Source organism: Rana temporaria, chromosome 12 (assembly GCF_905171775.1).
Source record: "Rana temporaria chromosome 12, aRanTem1.1, whole genome shotgun sequence".
Taxonomy (NCBI): Eukaryota; Metazoa; Chordata; class Amphibia; order Anura; family Ranidae; genus Rana; species Rana temporaria.
Genome location: NC_053500.1, coordinates 136,612,269 through 136,631,145, shown reverse-complemented (window position 1 = coordinate 136,631,145; position 18,877 = coordinate 136,612,269). Strand labels below are relative to the sequence as shown.

General features: G+C 42.0%; 1 protein-coding gene across 1 annotated transcript in view; it reads left to right on the top strand.

Annotated features, from left to right (window-relative positions):
• LOC120918959 (myosin-1B-like) overlaps positions 1–18,877 on the top strand; it is a 62,180-nt gene that overhangs the window by 33,982 nt on the left and 9,321 nt on the right. Inside the window, exons 20-32 of the mRNA XM_040330876.1 lie at positions 1,036–1,291; positions 3,296–3,538; positions 5,716–5,892; positions 7,689–7,834; positions 8,552–8,642; positions 9,508–9,897; positions 11,293–11,419; positions 11,577–11,695; positions 11,798–11,994; positions 13,011–13,194; positions 14,598–14,763; positions 14,867–14,991; positions 16,678–16,986. Coding sequence (XP_040186810.1) covers positions 1,036–1,291; positions 3,296–3,538; positions 5,716–5,892; positions 7,689–7,834; positions 8,552–8,642; positions 9,508–9,897; positions 11,293–11,419; positions 11,577–11,695; positions 11,798–11,994; positions 13,011–13,194; positions 14,598–14,763; positions 14,867–14,991; positions 16,678–16,986 — 2,530 coding nt within the window. The remainder of the gene's footprint in view (positions 1–1,035; positions 1,292–3,295; positions 3,539–5,715; positions 5,893–7,688; positions 7,835–8,551; positions 8,643–9,507; positions 9,898–11,292; positions 11,420–11,576; positions 11,696–11,797; positions 11,995–13,010; positions 13,195–14,597; positions 14,764–14,866; positions 14,992–16,677; positions 16,987–18,877) is intronic.

Sequence of the window (18,877 nt, the reverse complement as noted above, 5' to 3'; positions counted from 1 at the left end):
TGTTGGGGTCAGAATTAACCACCTGTAATATTTCAAGATATCCTGCAATACATGAATTATCATTACTGTCCCATCTCATGTAATCCGAGATATAATTTCTCAGTCATCCTATGCCCCTATCGGACATAGGATGACCCTAGACCCAAGAGTCATTGGTGAAGCTGACATAGGAGTACCCCGCATCCTTCAAGAGCCTCTGGGTCCCACGGGCCATACCATTACAGTACCTAACTTTCATTTGCTTTTTTACTGTGTCCTCATTTATTGCTTTCTTTATTTTTAGCTCTCGTATTTCTTTCATAAAATACCTCTTTTTTTTTTTGTTTCTCTGTTATGTTTATTCCCAACGTATCCTTTACACTGTTAATCTGTGTAATTGCTATGGATATTAATAAATCTTTTTGTAAAATAAATATATTGGGATTAGTTTACAAAAAATAATCAAAAATAAAAAGGAGAAAGTGAGGGAAAAAAGAGAAGAGTTAAAGAAGAGGAGCAGAAAAGGTGGGTTAAGCTATGCAGGGTGTTATATGAATGGTGGATGTAACTTTATCATTTTAGAGAGAAAGCAAAGAATTATCAATATTAAAGGAGTTCTCTGACCTAAAAGTTTTAACCCCCGCTGTGCCCGGGCTGTAAAAAAATAGAAAATAAACTGTCACTTACCTGCCTACGATCCCCCGTTGTTCCGATATCGCCGTCCCGTTCTCCGGTCCCGGTCTCTTCCGCTTCCTGGGGGTCGGTGACTCATAGTGCGCTCAGCCTATCAGTGGCCGCGACGGGACATTGCTGCGGCCGCTGATAGGCTGAGCGCACTATGAGTCACCGACACACAGGAAGCGGAAGGGGCCCGGGACCGGAGAACGGGACGGCGATATCGTTACAACGGGGGATCGTAGGCAGGTAAGTGACAGTTTATTTTCTATTTTTTTACAGCCCGGGCACAGCGGGGGTTAAAACTTTTAGGTCAGAGAACTCCTTTAAGTGTGTTGGTAAAGTCAAGTCATTACTGATCTTATTTGTACGTTACAACAGAGATTCCATCACGACCATCCAATACAATGTCCGTTCTTTCATGAATGTCAAGCATTGGCCTTGGATGAAGCTGTTCTTTAAGATCAAACCTCTTCTAAAGAGCGCCGAGACTGAAAAGGAGATGCAGAACCTGAAAGAGGAGCTTGAGAAAACCAAGGAGGAACTGGCAAAGTCCGAGACCCGAAGGAAGGAGGTGGAGGAGAAACTGGTGGGCCTGACCCAGGAGAAGAACGACCTCCTACTTCAAGTCCATTCGGTAGGTGGACATCTCACCTCTAGCTGATGCTTTATTTGAAATTTGTGTGTTCTCTTCATTATATAATGAGGGATAATTAAAATAATCAAAATGTTGGCTTAGGGTCAAATTTCGAAAGAATTTTCATTCGAAAATCTTACTTAAGAATTTTCGTTCGTATTTTGCACCATTAGTGGGCTGCAGCAACAGCCGGTTTTCGTGCGGCCATTGAATTTTAATAATCGGACATGTTGGCAATTTTTTGGAAAACGAACGATTTTATAATCAATGATGGGAGAATCGTGTGTAGCACTACCCCCGAAGGAGCTGCTGGTTTAGATTTTGGGAAATGCACGTTACCTCTAAGTTCGTTGTCCAGGGGAGGAAGTCTGGAGTAATTGTAATGTCCACACAAGATGTAAAACCTTCAACTGTAGGCTTTATTTTCACTGCGTAAAACTTGCGAGGAAAGTAGAGAGTATAGAGAGAAGGGGAAGGTTCAGGTACCCGGTACAGAATGCACAATGATATTCACAGTTTCAATATTCGCCACTCAATCCTGAATGGGTATTGCTCACCCAGATAGACCCATCTCACATGACCTAGCAGCCGGAATGATACACGGACAGTATAGAGACAATCTCTGCCACAGACCGTTTGAGAACTCAGAATGGATAATCAGGAATCCTCTGCCACAGGATTTTAAAATCCCGAACTTCCTGCCTTACAGCCAAAGAGCCTTTAAGCCAATCCGGCGGACTGTAAGGTGTTGTACGCTACTGTACATCCTTCAATAAGTTACCAGGCTTCTCCCAAAGTACCATCCTTCTGCTCAGTGCTTTCCGGGACAGGTCCTCCCCTGGCTTCCTTCATTGAGTGGCTTCTTCCCGCAGGACAGACAGCACAGGATCACCTTCAAAGCGTAGGCCCTAGCAAGGATAGCTGGGCCTACTCAACAAGAACACAGCCTCAGACCGATGTGGTCCCGAGACTGAAATCACACACACCCACCTCGCGACAGGAGGGCCACGAGGCGAAGGACCCTGAAAAACGGCATCTGCCCCTTAAGTATTCCCTCCCAGCATGCACAGCGGGGTCACCACTCCCACTGTACTGTTGCCGAGGAGAGACACCCAATATACCATAGTACACCTGTGTTCCAACAAGGGCCCGCAGTGGTAACGCCACCCACAGGCAACAAGTAAAAATACTACCAGGCAGTACCACAGCCAGAACATAGGCAAATTTGTATATAATTCAACAGGTCTGGGCCTAACTATTGGCCCAGACATCCCCTAAATTTGAAATAGCGCCCCCATCTTTGGGAGCAGGGCGCTACACGTGCGAGAAATGTAATCGAAAAAGAAATGCGCATGTGCAAGAAAAGAAAATTCCCGGAAAGAAAAGAATATTCTCAGACACAACATTTTTTTTTTCTGTTGCAACATGAGGTGCAACTGAAGGCTTGATTGGCCGAATTTCGAAATCAATGGTGGCGCCATTGAATCACAAAACACACACATGTTGAGATTTTTAAAAGTAAATTCTTTCAAAATTCGACCCTTGTGTGGCCTGCATTAGTGTTGTTGCTACTGGTCAGTCTGTCTTCTCTACTGCTAAGTAGACATAGTGAGGATGACCGCACAGCCTGATTATTTGCTCTACTTGATATTAATATTAATGAGGAAGTGTTATGTTGCAGATACTTTTCAGTTTATTTCTGAATTCTGCTCTGCTGGGTGTCACTTTAGCCATGCTAAAGACTAAGGAGATGATCGTTTGCAACTATACAGATATTTCACACCCTACCGATCGTATTCTGAGCTTCGCAATCCAAGGTTTTACTGTATAAACTTTTTGCTGTGATATATACAGTATATTTATATCTGTGTCCAAAGTGATGTCTGAGGGGGAAAAAAGGAGGTAATATAATGTGGGAAGACAATTAAAAATCCTTTTTTTGTGCTCTCCATCTCATAGTCCATATTAAATGTCAAATTACAGCTTCTTTTTTCTTTAAAATAGGAAAATCAGAATTTATCAGATGCTGAAGAAAGATGCGATGAACTTATTAAGAGTAAAATTCAGATGGAAGCCAAAGTGAAAGAGCTTATGGACAGGCTGGAAGATGAGGAAGAGATGAGCGCCGATCTGACAGCCAGAAGAAGGAAGCTGGAAGATGAGTCCAGTGAGCTGAAGAAGGACATTGATGATCTGGAGTTGACTTTGGCCAAAGTAGAGAAAGAAAAACATGCTACGGAAAACAAGGTGCAAACTGCTGCAAATATTATCAAGTGTTCTGTTTACTGCTGATTAGTGGTAAGGCAAAGCTACCTGGGATCGGTTTGCGGGGATGTTCGTCAAAATATGCCAAAGTAGTAAATAACATGGGAATTCCCTTCATCCATATCAGAACCTTATCCAAGGGTTCGATGTCGATGTTATGGGGCACCCCGTTAAAAAAAAAAAAACAGTGTGGGGTTTCCCCATGTCACGCTTACCCCTACCGCAGGTGGTCAGGCACTAAAGCTAGCTTCTGTGTTCTTCACATATAGCAGACCCCTTTCCCTTAAGGCAAGCAGACCATAGGTGCTCGGTTGCCCTTAGGTCTTATAGACATATTGGCCCGGATTCACAGACAGAGGCGCACATTTATGCCGCTGTAGCGTATCTCCTGTACGCTACGCCGACGCATCGCAGAGAGGCAAGCACGTAATTCACAAAGCCAGTGCTCCCAAAACTGCGCTGGGTTTCTAAGGCGTAAGCCGGCGTAGGTGGAAGTGGGCGTGAGCCATGCAAATGAGCTGTGACCCCATGCAAATGATGGGCCGAGCGCCAGACAGATACGTATAACGAACTGCGCATGCGCCGGGACGTGGACGCATCCCCGTGCGCATGCTCACAACAACGTCGGAACAACTGCCTAAGATACGCCGGATCACTGCGTACGCCCTGAACGTAATCTACGCCCAGTCACACATGTCCAACGTAAATTACGCCAGATTGGGTTCCCTGATGCAGCCCTTTGCATGGATGCTGCTGAGTTACACCTCCTTTATGGGGCATAACTTTACGCCGGACGTATAACTTACGCGCACATCGTGTAGCCTGCGTCGGGCGCATGTACGTTCGTTAATCGCCGTATCTCCCTCATTTGCATATTTGAATACACAATCAATGGGAGCGCCACATGTGTCCAGCGTAAATATGCGCCCACTCTACGCCGGCGTAGGCAAGTTACGTTGTTGGGATAAAGCCTGTTTTTTGGCGTATCTTAGTTTGTGGGCCCGGCGCATATGCGATGGCGCATATTTGCACTTACGCGGTGTAGGCGTATCTGGAGATACGTCGGTGCAAGTGCTTTGTGAATCCGGGCCATAGTCTATAGTTCATGGCTACCACGCCTGGGCAGGCAAGAACTGAGCACAGAAAACAGGTACCTGCGGTTGTCAGACTGGTCAGTGATAGTCCGGGTTTAGGGCAGGCTGAGTTCTGAGTGTATTTGGCATCCAATCCGAGGTCATTAACAAGGGAATCTCTTGTTAAAAAAAAAAACAAAAAAAACAATGGAATCCAAACTAGCAGACAAGCAGGGCTCTTGGAGCACAAGTTACAAATGCTAGCACAGGCATGAGACTGCAGGCTTGGCTGGCTTAAATCAGGTTTGGTCTCCCTCCAGGGACTGGCTACATCAATCACCATGCAGGTGGACAGGGAGACAGGGAGAATGCATCACAGCCAAAACTAGGATGCTGGAATGAGATCAGCAGCTGTTGTGGAACAGGAGCGTTACACACTCCTGACACATCAAAAAATAAATACCAGATCTTTATCTTTGATGAGGGCGTGGTACTGTATGAATATTAAAGAGAAAGTAAAGCCTCTGTAAACAAACAAAAAAAATAATACACCCTCAAAGTCAAAGGCATAGCATACTAGCTCATTATGAAGTACTTACCTGAGATCGAAGCCCCCGCAACCATCCTCGTTCGCCTCCTCCTTCACCACCATCTCTCCCAGAGTGACCTCCAGGTATCACGGCTCCGGTGCTGTGACTGTCCGGAGCCGTGATGACGTGGGTGGTGCACTAAACGTCATGCTCAGTGCGCCTGCGACATCGGTGCCTGTCTTTTGCAAATATCTCCTAAACCATGTAGGTTTAGGAGATATTTCTTGCACCTAGAGGTAAGCCTTAATCTAGGCTTACCTGTAGGTAAAAGTGGTCTGTAAGGGTTTACAACCATTTTAAGGGAGATTCATGAACATACAACAAAAAAAATTGTGGGGTCTCCACCAAACCAAATTCCATTGGTACATCCATTGGCTGAACAATTTTTCTGACCAAATCTTACTTATCTTATTTTTTTTTGGACTTACTGTTGGGAGAGGTGACTCGACAATGTTTTTAACCCATTTTTGTGGCAACTGTCATTATTTCTCTTCAGGTGAAGAACTTGACTGAAGAGATGGCTGCCCTGGATGAAGCTATTGTGAAGCTCACCAAAGAAAAGAAAGCGCTACAGGAGGCTCATCAACAGACTCTGGATGACCTTCAGGCTGAAGAGGACAAAGTCAACTCCCTCACCAAAATGAAGCTCAAACTGGAGCAGCAAGTGGATGATGTAAGTGCTCACAAGTTTATGTAATATAGAAACCAAAACATCAAATCTCAGCGTATTATGGATATATTTGATTTAACTACACAGTCTGGGCTGTAGTTGTCACCTAAAGAACAGCCATATCTATTGGAAACTATAGCAGATACTACAGCAATATTTGTTCCCATTGTAGTGCACCCTCTAAGGAGTTGCTGGTCCTTCATTCTGGCTTAGAAAACAATATAGGGGTTCTTTTTAGGGTTTTTATTGGGAACGGTGAACTTGGAAAGAGGTAGGGAGCACAGAATACCCAAAAACTGCAGAACTGGATAACTTGAGGACTTCTGAATGCCTGGTTGCACTTCACAAACTACCCAGGCTACAGAAAACAAGGTGCAAACTGCTGCAAATATTATCAAATGTTCTGTTTACTGCTGACTAGTGGTAAGGCAAAGCTACCTGGGATCGGTTTGTGGGCATGTTCATCAAAATACGCCAAAGCAGTAAAGAACATGACTGGGGATTCCCTTCATCCATATCAGAACCTTATTCCGAGATGAGGGTTTAATACCAATATTATGGGGGACCCGATTAAAAAAATAAAATAAACAGTGTGGGGCTTCCCCATGTCACGCTTTCCCCTAGCGCAGGTGGTCAGGCACTATAGCTAGCTTCTGTGTTCTTCACCTATAGCAGACCCCTTTCCCATAAGGCAAGCAGGCCACCGGTATTCGGTTGCCCTCAGATCTTATTCTCAATGCTATAGTTCATGGCTACCACGCCTGGGCAGGCGCGAACTGAGCACAGCAAACAGGTACTCATGGTTGGCAGACAGGCCGAGTGGTCAGTTATAGTCCGGGTTTAGGGCAGGCTGAGTTCTGAGTGTATTTGAAATCCAATCCGAGGTCATCAACAAGGGGATCCAAACTAGCAGACAAACAGGGCTCTTGGATCACAAGTTACAAATGCTATCACAAGCATGAGACTACAGGCTTGGCTGGCTTAAATCAGGTTTGGTCTCAATCCAGGGACTGGCTACATGCAGCAAGTGGATGATGTAAGTGCTCACAAGTTTATGGAGCACAGGATCATAGTTTTGCCTCCTGCCGATATCCACAAGGCTCTTCCTAGTGAATGAAGATGTAGACTCACACTGCCATAGAACAGCTGGGCTCTTTTCCACTAACTTTTTATTAGTTCTCTCCAGTGAGCTTTTCCGAGCCAATTTAATCATTGGATTTCAGCTTGTGAAAAGCCCCCCCCCCCCCCCCAGCTAAGCCTATCTGGGACCTCAATGTTTTTTTTATAGATTCTTTCAGAAAGCGCCCCTGCACATGAGACTCCTCTTGCAGGACTGGAACACTACCCTCTGCTGCCCAATACCTAAGATTATTTCCATAAATATTCAGGCTGCCTGTTGTGCTCTCCCACCCACTATACATCTAGAAGCCTCCAGAAGACAGGGAGAAGTAGCAGAACAGCAGACTGTGAAACACTGAGCAGCCCTAAGCAACAATCCTTGCTCCACTGATTATAACAGAGCTAAACTAAATTAACCTAGAAGCCTACTCTACACTAGGTGGGTGCTACATCATTTTTTATTATCTTTAGAAAAAGTCCAAATAACATCTAATGATAATTTGGGTTTTGCTGGAATTCTTCAAATGGGTCTTCATTTTATCACAATAAGAAGAATACACTTTCACATTATGGCCCCAGACCAGCATTGGTACAACAAACAGCCAAGCAACAAATATTAAAATGAAAGTATTTTATATCTCTAAGAAATACAGAAAAGTCATGTCTGTTTTGTTTTCCAGCTTGAAGGGACTCTGGAGCAGGAGAAGAAGTTACGGGTTGACCTGGAAAGAATCAAAAGGAAACTAGAGGGGGATCTAAAGCTTATTCAGGAGACCACAATGGATCTGGAGAATGACAAAGTGAACTCAGATGAAAGAGTTAAAAAGTATGAAAACATTTTTACAATTTAATTTGAGCATATTATTTTATTTTCCAAAAGAAAGTTGTATAAATCCTCACCTAGACATCAGAATGTGCTCTAGTTTTTGCAAACCCCAAGAGGACTTTGACAGTACAGCGGAACCTTGGATTACGAGCATAATCGTTCCAGGAGAATTCTCATAAACCAAAGTACTCGCATATCAAATCGAGTTTCCCCATTGAAGTCAATGGAATCGAAAATAATTTGTTCCGCATTGACTTCAACGGCATGCAATACCGCATGTGGCCAGAGGTGGGGTGGTACCGGAGAGCCTTGGAGACACTCGGAAAAGCCAGAGGACACCTCGGCTGAACTTTGAAAACCTCGGAAAGGCTAGGGAATGGAGTATTTCTGAGATTTTCCACGTTGTTCGGCTCTGCTCGGCTCTGCTCGGCTCCGGCGCCCCCCTACCTCAGGCCAAACGCAGTATTGCACACCACTTTGGCTCGAATCCTGCTCGTTTTGCAGGACAACACCTGCAAACCGAGTCAGGGTTTTAAAAAAAACGCTTGTTAACCGCGTTACTCGCAATCCAAGGTTCCTCTGTAATTCCTGACTTGGGTACTTTTTAGCTCTGGTGATTCCCATCTGAACAACAATGCTCAGTTAATGTGAATATTAACTCAATCTTTTCACAAATTGACAAGATTAATGTTACAGTTTACCCATCTAATTTTATAGGAAGGATTTTGAAGTGGCTGAGCTCCAGAGAAGAATAGAGGATGAACAAAGTATCAATGCCCAACTGCAGAAAAAAATTAAGGAGCTTCTGGTATGCCGTTTCTTTTCTTCATGGAATTGTATGGATTCCTTTTACTTACATAATAATAATTATAATCCCCTACATCACAAGAGCCATGGCACATGGACCATTTTCAAATATGCCTTCTTTTTTCCTACAAGATAATCAGCAGTTATCCATAAAAACTAAAAACAATTTCTAGTATCACATTCTCCTGTAAATCCATGCAACATGATCTAAATCAGGGGTCTCCAAACTTTCTGAACAAAGAGCAAACAGTGCCCCATCATTGGTTTACGTGAAAGGTAAAAGCATTGAACTTCCCTTTTATAGTGCCGTTGTACGTGTTGTACATCACCGCGTTCTTGACGTTCGCAATTTCCGACAACATTTGTGTGACCGTGTTTATGCAAGACAAGTTTGAGCCAACATCCGTCTGAAAAAAATCCACGGTTTTGTTGTCGGAATGTCCGATTGTATGTACGCGGCATTAGAGTTGTAAGTGGCGCTGGATGGGTGTGACTTCCAGCCGGTAGCTGTTTGTACTTGCTGAACTTTTCTACAGTACATTGCTTTTGAAAAAATGGAATTCTGTGTGCTCACTGCCCGTCACAGCTTGCTGCACCTACCCCACACTTGTGCTGTCTAGATGTTGTCCTTTGTAGCCCAAAGAAGCAGACATCTCATAACAAACTGGAAATCAACATATCCCTTCTACTGCAAGCTGCAGGCATATGGCAGAGGAGAGTGTTCTACTACAAATACTGAACCCTGCCATAATCTGCCATTCAGAAATCCTTGGTGATACACATAAAACCCTTTGGGAAAACAATGAGCTAAAAAGTTAGTTACACTGCTTTGATTTCCGTTAATGCACATATTTCCTTTTCTTCAGGCCAGCAATGAAGAACTGCATGAAGAGATCGAATCGGAGCGGGCAGCACAAGCTAAGACTGAGAAGCAGAGAGCAGAATTGTCCAGAGAACTGGAAGATATCAGCGAGAGGTTGGAAGAAGCTGGTGGGGCGAGCGCTGTCCAAGTGGAAATGAATAAAAAGAGGGAATCTGAATTCCATAAGATGCGGCGGGACCTAGAAGAGGCCACCTTGCAGCATGAATCGGTTGTGGCCGCTTTGCGGAAGAAACAAGCTGATGGGATGGCGGAGCTGGGAGAGCAGATTGAAAACCTACAGCGTGTCAAGCAGAAGCTAGAGAAGGAAAAGACTGAACTGAAGATGGAGGTTGATGATCTGGCTGGAAACATGGAAACTGTGGCCAAGTCTAAGGTGAGGAACACAGATGGCGTCCAGACTATCACACCTATGTGACTTTGTTGGACATATCATTAAACCATGGCCATTAATTTGGAGTTGTCCCCAAATTTGTGGCTCTAACAGCCTCCCTGTTGTGAGCAGTCTTCCTGCAAAACTTTGGAATGAGTCTGTGGGAATTTCAGTCCAATTATAAGACCAGGTACTGACCAAACCTGACTCAAAATTGGGATTCCAGAGGTTTTCTGTAGAGTTGAGGTTAAGGTTCTGTGCAAGCTTTGTATGAAGCACACGGAAGCGACTAGTTGGGTAAGAAAAAAAACATTTACCCTTCGCGCCTCCCCAGCTCCTGGGGGTGACTTACGTGCTTGGTCTATGATTTTCACTGCCGTACCATCACTGCGCAGATGCATCCGTAAGTCTTTAGGCCAAATGTACACATGTAGGGTTCCTCCTATCTTAACATTTTGCCTCATACAAATTTAGAACTTTTATAGATTTGTTTAATATGATTGTCCCTCTTTGTCCATAGATGATTCCTACGGTTCTGCTTCTGATGAGTGGCTTTAAGGCCCCAAAACGTGTAGAGATAATAGCTACCGATATGTGTTTATACTCCCAATTGATGTGGTTTTAAGATTTTGGAATAAATATACATTCTAGATTAATTCACTGTTTTCGCATACTCAATCGGGTGGAGATATTGCCTCTAACGTCCTGCCAAAGGGTTTCTTTCCTTTGTTCAATATTTTTTTGATGTATCATAGGGATGTTGGCAACTTCCACCCCTTCTTATTAAAGTTGAACCACTCTATATTTTTACCTAATTTCCCATGGATGTTTTTTTTAACAAACTTCATCTCCTCTTATTTTTATCAAGATATTATCAGTGGGTCAATAATCTGTACATATATTAACTGTATCAACCATTCTTTGTATTTGTAAATATATAAATTTTTTCTATTGAATTAACAATTCATTTTTCTTACCCAACTATTCGCTTCCGTGTGCTTCATACAAAGTCCCGCCTCGCCCCCCCCCCTTTTTTCAATTATTGAACCAAAATGGAGGCTGGGATCCGCAAGGTCCCAACCTCATTTAAAGTCCCAAAATTCCCTTTATTACTTGATATAATAGACATGGTTATAGTACAGCCGGAAGGAAGGAAGGTCTGATAGGTATTCTCTTTGTATAAGCCGCGCAGTATCATTAGTCCCTAAACAAAGATGGTCATTCCCACCACAGTTGAGTAAAAAGAATAGTATTTCTACCCAAAGCTGGTCTTTATCTTGATACTTAAAAGTCAAGTATTGATTTCTTAATATTGAAATGTTGGGAAAAGTGATACTATTACAAATATGGCAACATCTGATGAGTCCAAATTGTTTGTTCATTTTATTCTTAATTTAGGCCAACCTAGAGAAGATGTGTCGGGTGCTGGAGGACCAACTCTCTGAGATAAAGGCTCAGAACGAGGAGAACATTCGACTTATGAATGATCTCACAACCCAAAAAGCTCGTCTACAGAATGAACATGGTTTGTCTTTGCAAAAACATTCATAAATATATTTTATATTTTATTTTATTTTTTTCATAATTCCCAATTGTTTTTATTGTTTTATATATTTATTTATCTTTACATATTATGGCAGTTCTTTAAAAAAGTTAATGTGTTTTTGTTCTTATTTCCATAGGTGAACTAACTCATGTGGTGGAAGAGAGAGAAGCATTGATTTCTCAGCTCACTCGAGGCAAAATGACCTTTACCCAGCAGATCGAGGACTTCAAAAGACTGCTGGAGGATGAAACAAAAGTAGGACGTGATAGACAAACCATCAAATTTGAAGACACCCAAACCAGGATTTAAAATAAAAATATACTATGTAATTTGCTTTTTATTTTTTATTTCTATCAGGCTAAAAGTGCCCTTGCCCATGCTCTCCAATCCGCTCGCCATGACTGTGATCTTCTGCGTGAACAGTATGATGAGGAACAAGAGGCCAAGGGAGAGTTACAGCGCACATTATCAAAGGCCAACAATGAGGTTGCAACGTGGAGAACCAAATACGAAACTGATGCCATCCAGCGTACGGAGGAGCTAGAGGAAGCTAAGTAAGTAACAATGTTGCCAATAAAAACATTTGAACCCTAAGTGCCGGTTCACACAGGGGCAACCCCGACTTACAGTGCGACTATGCAAGGCAAATTCAGCGCGACTTGGAGCAACTTAAAGTTGCCTCCAGGACAGGCGACTGGCTGTGGCCAGTCACAGAATAATCAGCTCTGTGGAAGGGAGGGGTTTGCCTGAGTAAACTCTTTTCTCTTCCTGTAAAGTTGCTTCAGTTAAGACAGTGATCCAACTTGGAGGCAACTTCCATTGAAATCTATGGGTACAAGTTGCCTAGAAGTCGCCTTGAAGTAGTACAGGAACCTTTTCTGAAGTCAGAGCGACTTCAGTAGTGTACATTAAGACGACTCTCATTCACTTCAATTGAATTTCTCATGTCGCACGACACAATTCGGATCCTAAGTCGCGGTAGTGTGAACCGGCAGTAAGCTAACATGAGTGCCGGTTCTCACTTCCATGACTTGGGATCCGACTTGTGTCGCCCCAAGTCGCGCGACATGAGAAATTCAACTGAAGTGAATGAGAGCCGTCTTAATGTACACTAATGAAGTTGCTCTGACTTCAGAAAAGGTTCTACTTCAAGGCGACTTCTAGGCAACTTGTACCCATAGATTTTAATGGAAGTTGCCTCCAAGTCGGATCTCTGTCTTAACTGAAGCAACTTTACAGGAAGAGAAAATATTTTACTCAGGCATACCCCTCCCTCCCACAGAGCTGATTATTCTGTGATTGGCCACAGCCAAAGTCAACTGTCCTGGAGGCAATTTTAAGTTGCGTTGTAAGTTGCTCCAAGTCGCACTGAAGTCGCGCTGAAGTTGCCTTGCAAAGTCGTGCTGTAAGTTGGGTTGCCCCTGTGTGAACCAGCCCTAACAATTATCTATATATACATAAGTTATTTGCAGGACAACCATGATTTGTGTTGACTCATGTACATTAGTTATGAGTTAGAAGTAGTTTTATTATTGGGGGACTGTCATTCTTCTGTACCTCTATACCATAGGAAAAAACTTGCTCAGCGTCTACAGGAAGCAGAAGAACACGTTGAAGCTCTCAATTCCAAATGTTCATCTCTAGAGAAGACCAAACAGAGGCTTCAGATGGAAGTTGATGACCTAATGTTAGACGTGGAGAGGTCAAACGCAGCAGCAGCAGCTTTAGACAAAAAGCAAAGGAACTTTGATAGGGTATTTTCTCATTATTGCTTATTGAAGGAACTTTTTATTAGAGCTTGAATTTTACCTAAAGTAGAACGAAAGAAAGACTTTTTTTTTTTCATTTTGAGTTGAGTAAAGAACTTTTTTTTGATATCTGGGTCTCATTGGGGAGATTCCCCCTTCATTTCCTATCCCATAGCCACAACACAGGTGAGAGAAAATCCCTCCAAAGTGAGGGAATCCCTGGTTCTCACCAAGGTCACCAGAACTAGCATCCCCATTGGAAAATTTCCCTTCTATTACCGTTCTGGGAAAAACACAAAATTTGGGATTCTCTTGTACTTTCACTTTCAATGATTATGATAATAAAATATATAATATGTGCTGCGCTAAACTACCCACCAAGATACTAATGTGAAATGAATAAACAAACTCAAATATAGGCCGTGGCTAATACTGTAAGCAATCAGGCTTAATCCATATATAGCTCAATGAACAAAGTGAAAAAATATATCAATAAAGTGCTTAAGTGCCAAATCCACTGTGCTGCCTTAATCGCATGAAGCAGCACAGCCCAAAATCGCATAAAAATGGCCGCCGACAGAGTTTTTTAAATATGTCTGTAGGCTACAAGAAAATGTCCACATGCAAGTTAATTTATTGTAAAAAGAAATGTTTGGACAGCCACACTCTGGAAAAACCTTCTCGGTTGCCTTTTATTGGTAAAAGTATTCAAACACCAGACATCACAGCAAAGACAGGGGCATACAGCTGACGTTTCGCACTATCAATCAGTGCTTACTCAGTACAATTGCTTTGTGCATTGCCGGCACCTGGGTTTCTCTGAGAGGATCCGGAATTCATCCACATATCTTATTGGAGCGGTGACTATCATCTCTCAAGTTAATTTATTCACAGGCCACAAAAATATGGCCGACGGCAGAGTATTTAAAGGAGATGCAATGTCCAATCAATAACCCCTTGATAAAGATACGTTATCCCTGTATCGAACGTGCATAGGGGAGGTGACAGGGCGGTGGAGAAGGCAGCCGGTCTGCCTACAGAGGAGGAATATCCGATCGCACACACATTCCCACCAGATTTTTTTATGCCTCATACAAAGCGCTGCACTGACGCACCTTTATCATGTGAGTACCCCATTTAGGGGCTTGTTTTCTTAAATACATTTTATACAAACAATATCACACCATCGAGCCTCTTTTGCCATTTGTTTATGAGGAGACAGCATCGTAAAGCAGGAGACGCCGATACCAAACAGTCTGGGGCCCATCATAAGTGTTCTAATCCCCCTCCACTCTTTCCAAAACTAAGGAAAAAAAAGTTTGCCTATAGTTATAATTTAACCAAGAGAAGGAAAATGAAAACAATCTAAAATGATTAGTCCCCAATTAATGGCCACTTCTCTTCTCCAGGTTATAGGTGAGTGGAAGCAAAAATGTGAAGAGTGCCAGACTGAGCTGGAGCTCTCTTTGAAGGAATCGAGAAGTCTGAGCACGGAACTTTTCAAGCTGCGTAACGCCTATGAGATGGTTCTGGATCAGCTGGAAACAGTAAAGCGAGAGAACAAGAATCTTCAACGTATGTTTCAGTTTTGCTCAGCAAACCCAGAAGCTCTGCAGTTTCAGCCTCTGGATAGTGTAGAATGTGTTATTAATCTTCCTGAATTCTGTCATCACTGCAGAGGAAATATCAGACCTCACCGATCAGGTTGGAGAGACAGCGAAGACCGCCAGTGAGCTGGAGAAGGCTAAGAAACAGGTGGAGCAAGAAAAAGCTGACCTGGCATCTGCTCTGGAGGAAGCCGAGGTATGTACAATGGATATACTGGTGCATAGATTATCAACCAGACTTTGTTTTATAGACCAAGAGGTCTACAAATCTAGGTATTCAGTAGTTTTTTCACACACAAGAGATGTTGGACCACATGCAGCCCAGAAGAGCCCAATAAATTACCTACAATGTTAAGGTGACCATGTTACCAATTTGTAGACATCCACACAAGCCTACAGAATAGGACTGGTAATTTAGTTATTAGTGTTGAAATCTAAAATTTGTTTGAAACTCAAATTATGTATTGAGGTCTACAGGAGACTATTGCTATGGTCATAGGTAAAAAGAAATACCGCGCTATCATAAATCAAACTGTGAAATAAGCTGCAGCTTGAAAGTGAGATATACACCATACACAACGCCCATCCACTGCAAGGATAGCGCGATGACGTCAGCATGTCCAACCTCCCGATGCGTGTTTCGTCATAAAATGACGTCGTCTTGGGGCACTTTTGCTATGGTCACTTTGCCCTTTGGAGGGCTGTTGTCAACAGAATTGCATGGAAAGTCCCCTTGTAGCTCCAGAAAGGGTAATTTTGTTTGTTTTTGGTGTAACAACACATTCAAAATGTAAAGACGTAATACATCATACTGTATTAATAAAAAAAAATCCCTACAGTTTACCATCTTTTACATTTTTAAGGTGCTAGTTTCATACCTTTTTAACACCTATTGCCCAAAACACTTCAAGTAACAGCAAACTACTTCAAAACAAGCTAACAAACCCTCAGAGGGGCATGTGGTTGCTTTATGTAATAAATGCTTTTCAAGCAGCCCTCCAAATGGCCACGAGTGATCATCAAAATTGGTCCCCCCATTGACTTCAATGTGATTTGAAACATTTTGATTTTTTTTGTGAAATGTATTAATCGCTACAAATAAAAATGTAAGTTCCATAAATCTTTTTGTCAAACAAAGGACATGGTCCACTTACTGCTACAAGGGATTTTGAGTTAATCCAAGTCTGAATGTATTTTTACCTTTTGATCCCGCATCCATTGTCTGCATGTATTTTGATTACTGTGTAAATGACACTGGCAGGGACGGGTTTAACCACGAAGGGGCGAGGAAGGGGTTAAGTGTGTCCTAGGGAGTGATTCTAACGGTGTAGGGGCCGGGCTATGAGTGACACGACATTAATCACCGCTCCCGATCACAGGGAGCAGTAGATCACTGTCCTGTCACTAGGCAGAACAGGGAAATACCTTGTTTACAAAGGCATCTCCCGCCGTTGCTTTGCCCAGCCGAGCCATTCTGCCGACGTATATAGTCATGAGGCAGCCAGCAATTGGTTAATCTTTTCTAACTACAACGTACATCTACACTCTATATCCACAAACCTAATGGCTGCCTGAGACATTGTACACCAACCCATCACATACAACACTTGCTTTGCCAAGCCGAGCCATTCTGCCGACGTATATAGTCGTGAGGCGGTTGGCAAGTGGTTAATCTTTTCTAACTACAACATACATCTACACTCTAAATCCACAAACCTAATGGCTGCCTGAGACATTGTACACCAACCTTTACCCATCACATACAACACTTTAATTCTATGAGAATTGGTAAAGAAGGATGAGTCATCCAGCCATTTTTTGTAGCTGCATCATCCAGGTCACCATAAATAATCCACACTGACGCAATACATTCTTTATTCAGGGAAGTCTTGAACATGAAGAAGCCAAAATACTTCGTATCCAGTTGGAACTGAACCAGGTGAAGTCAGAGGTTGACAGGAAAATTGCTGAGAAGGACGAAGAGATTGACCAGCTCAAGCGGAACACTCAGAGGACCATTGATGCCCTGAACAGCACACTGGAGTCTGAGGTCAGGAGTAGGAACGATGCCCTTAGAGCTAAGAAAAAGATGGAAGGAGACCTCAATGAAATGGAGCTGCAGCTGGGCCATGCCAACCGGCAGGTGGCCGAGAGTCAGAAACAGCTGAAGAACCTGCAGGCCCAGCTCAAGGTCAGTGATACCAGCCATATTCTCTATTTGTACAATGTAATGTGATTTTAGAGCAATGTATCTTCGTAAAATGTTGTAAAAGTTGAATGTTTTATGATCAAATGTAACAAGAGATCTGTGCCTATGTGTTCAGAGGCTCTAATAATAATATTAAGCCCTGTACACACGATCGGATATCTGATGGAATCTAATCAGTCTTGCCTACACACCATCGGTCAAAAATCCAACCGTGTCCAAACGAGGTGACGTAAAACACTACGACGTGCTGAGAAAAATGACGTTCAATGCTTCCGAGCATGCATCGACTTGATTCTGAGCATGCATGAATTTTTGACTGGACTTCCACACAGACGATCGTTTTTTTCTATCGTTTTTTATCCATAGGAAAATTTTAAAACATGTTCTATTTTTTTTCACCAAACCAATGGGGCCCACACACGATCGGTTTGTCCGATGAAAACGGTACGTTTTTATCAGACAAACCGATCGTGTGTACAGGGCTTTAGAATTGATTTTATTATGTCAGAATGTTTATACTGAAATTAATAAAACAGTATTGTATTTATGAAATTATGCAAATCTTAGTTTTGGAAGATTTACCTTTTTCCATAAATATGAACAAGAAATTCAAGTTTGTTTATCCGTGCTATTTTGAAGACAAGTGACACAAATGATATGCTTAAAAATATATATTTATTAACTAAAAATACAGAGCAAATTAATATCAGGTATATTTCATGATAATACAAATAAATGGATTTACTTCTAAATATCAGAGATAAATGATGATATAGATGATATTTACATTCCTACACAAATTCTTATATCAAGATACCACATTTCAATTCTTGAATAACTGGGTAAATTTTAGATTTGATAACTTAATGAATATCTTTCCGTAGTTTCACGGACAATTGTTGTTTACCTTAGCACGGTGTGCTATCTTCTCATAACAAACAGACATTCTAATCACACTCTAAAATGCACAAGCAAAATGTTATATTGTGCACAGCTTGATAATTTGTTCAAGACTTAAATTAAATTTAGAAGGAATCTATTTTACACACATTTAATGACAAAATCATTATATAAACATTGGCTTTAGCTTTTTAAAGACAGACAAAAATGTACATGTCTCTTAATATTTGGAATATAATTATTTCATACTGCAGTTAAAAATAATACAACTCCAATTTGCTCTGCCATATATATTTAAATGTTTTTTTGTAATGAATATGCCAAAACAATTCAATTACCAAAAAGGTACACATGAAAAGATTCATACTTTACCAGGACTTAAGAATTCTGTCATTTTGAGAAGCAAAGTCCCAAAGGGACTTCTTTCCACATTCCTACATCTTTCCGCCTTTCAAGATCTCCCAGCCTCTCTCTAGATTCCTCTGAGAGATATCGAGAGCTCTTCTTCCTTCCTCTTTCCGACTCCTCTTCTTCTCTGAGTAGCTACTTTTATTCCACTCAAAAAGTGGGCGTGTGTGTCCCTACTATGTATTTGATGATGTCATATGACAATATGTTTTTGTATGTTACCATGACAACCAAGTATGTGAACATCTTGAATAATTACCAATTTCAGCCTCTAGAGGCAGTGTTGTATGAGGATTGACTTAAATGTTATTTTTGTTTATGTCTAATACAATTTATGACAACCCTTTGACCTAGGTTTCACAGAAAACCATTAATTGACTAAAGTTGACAATCGTGTCAATTTCCTCCAGACATTCTGGCTCTAACTTCTAATATATGGGTTGGCAAAGTTTACCCCACATAATTAGCTAAGGGTTTGTTAAATTCCTTGAACCTCTAATCACTCAAATTTAACTCTGAGCCTAACAGTTATTCTTGAACATTCTCACCAATAGAATACCATGTT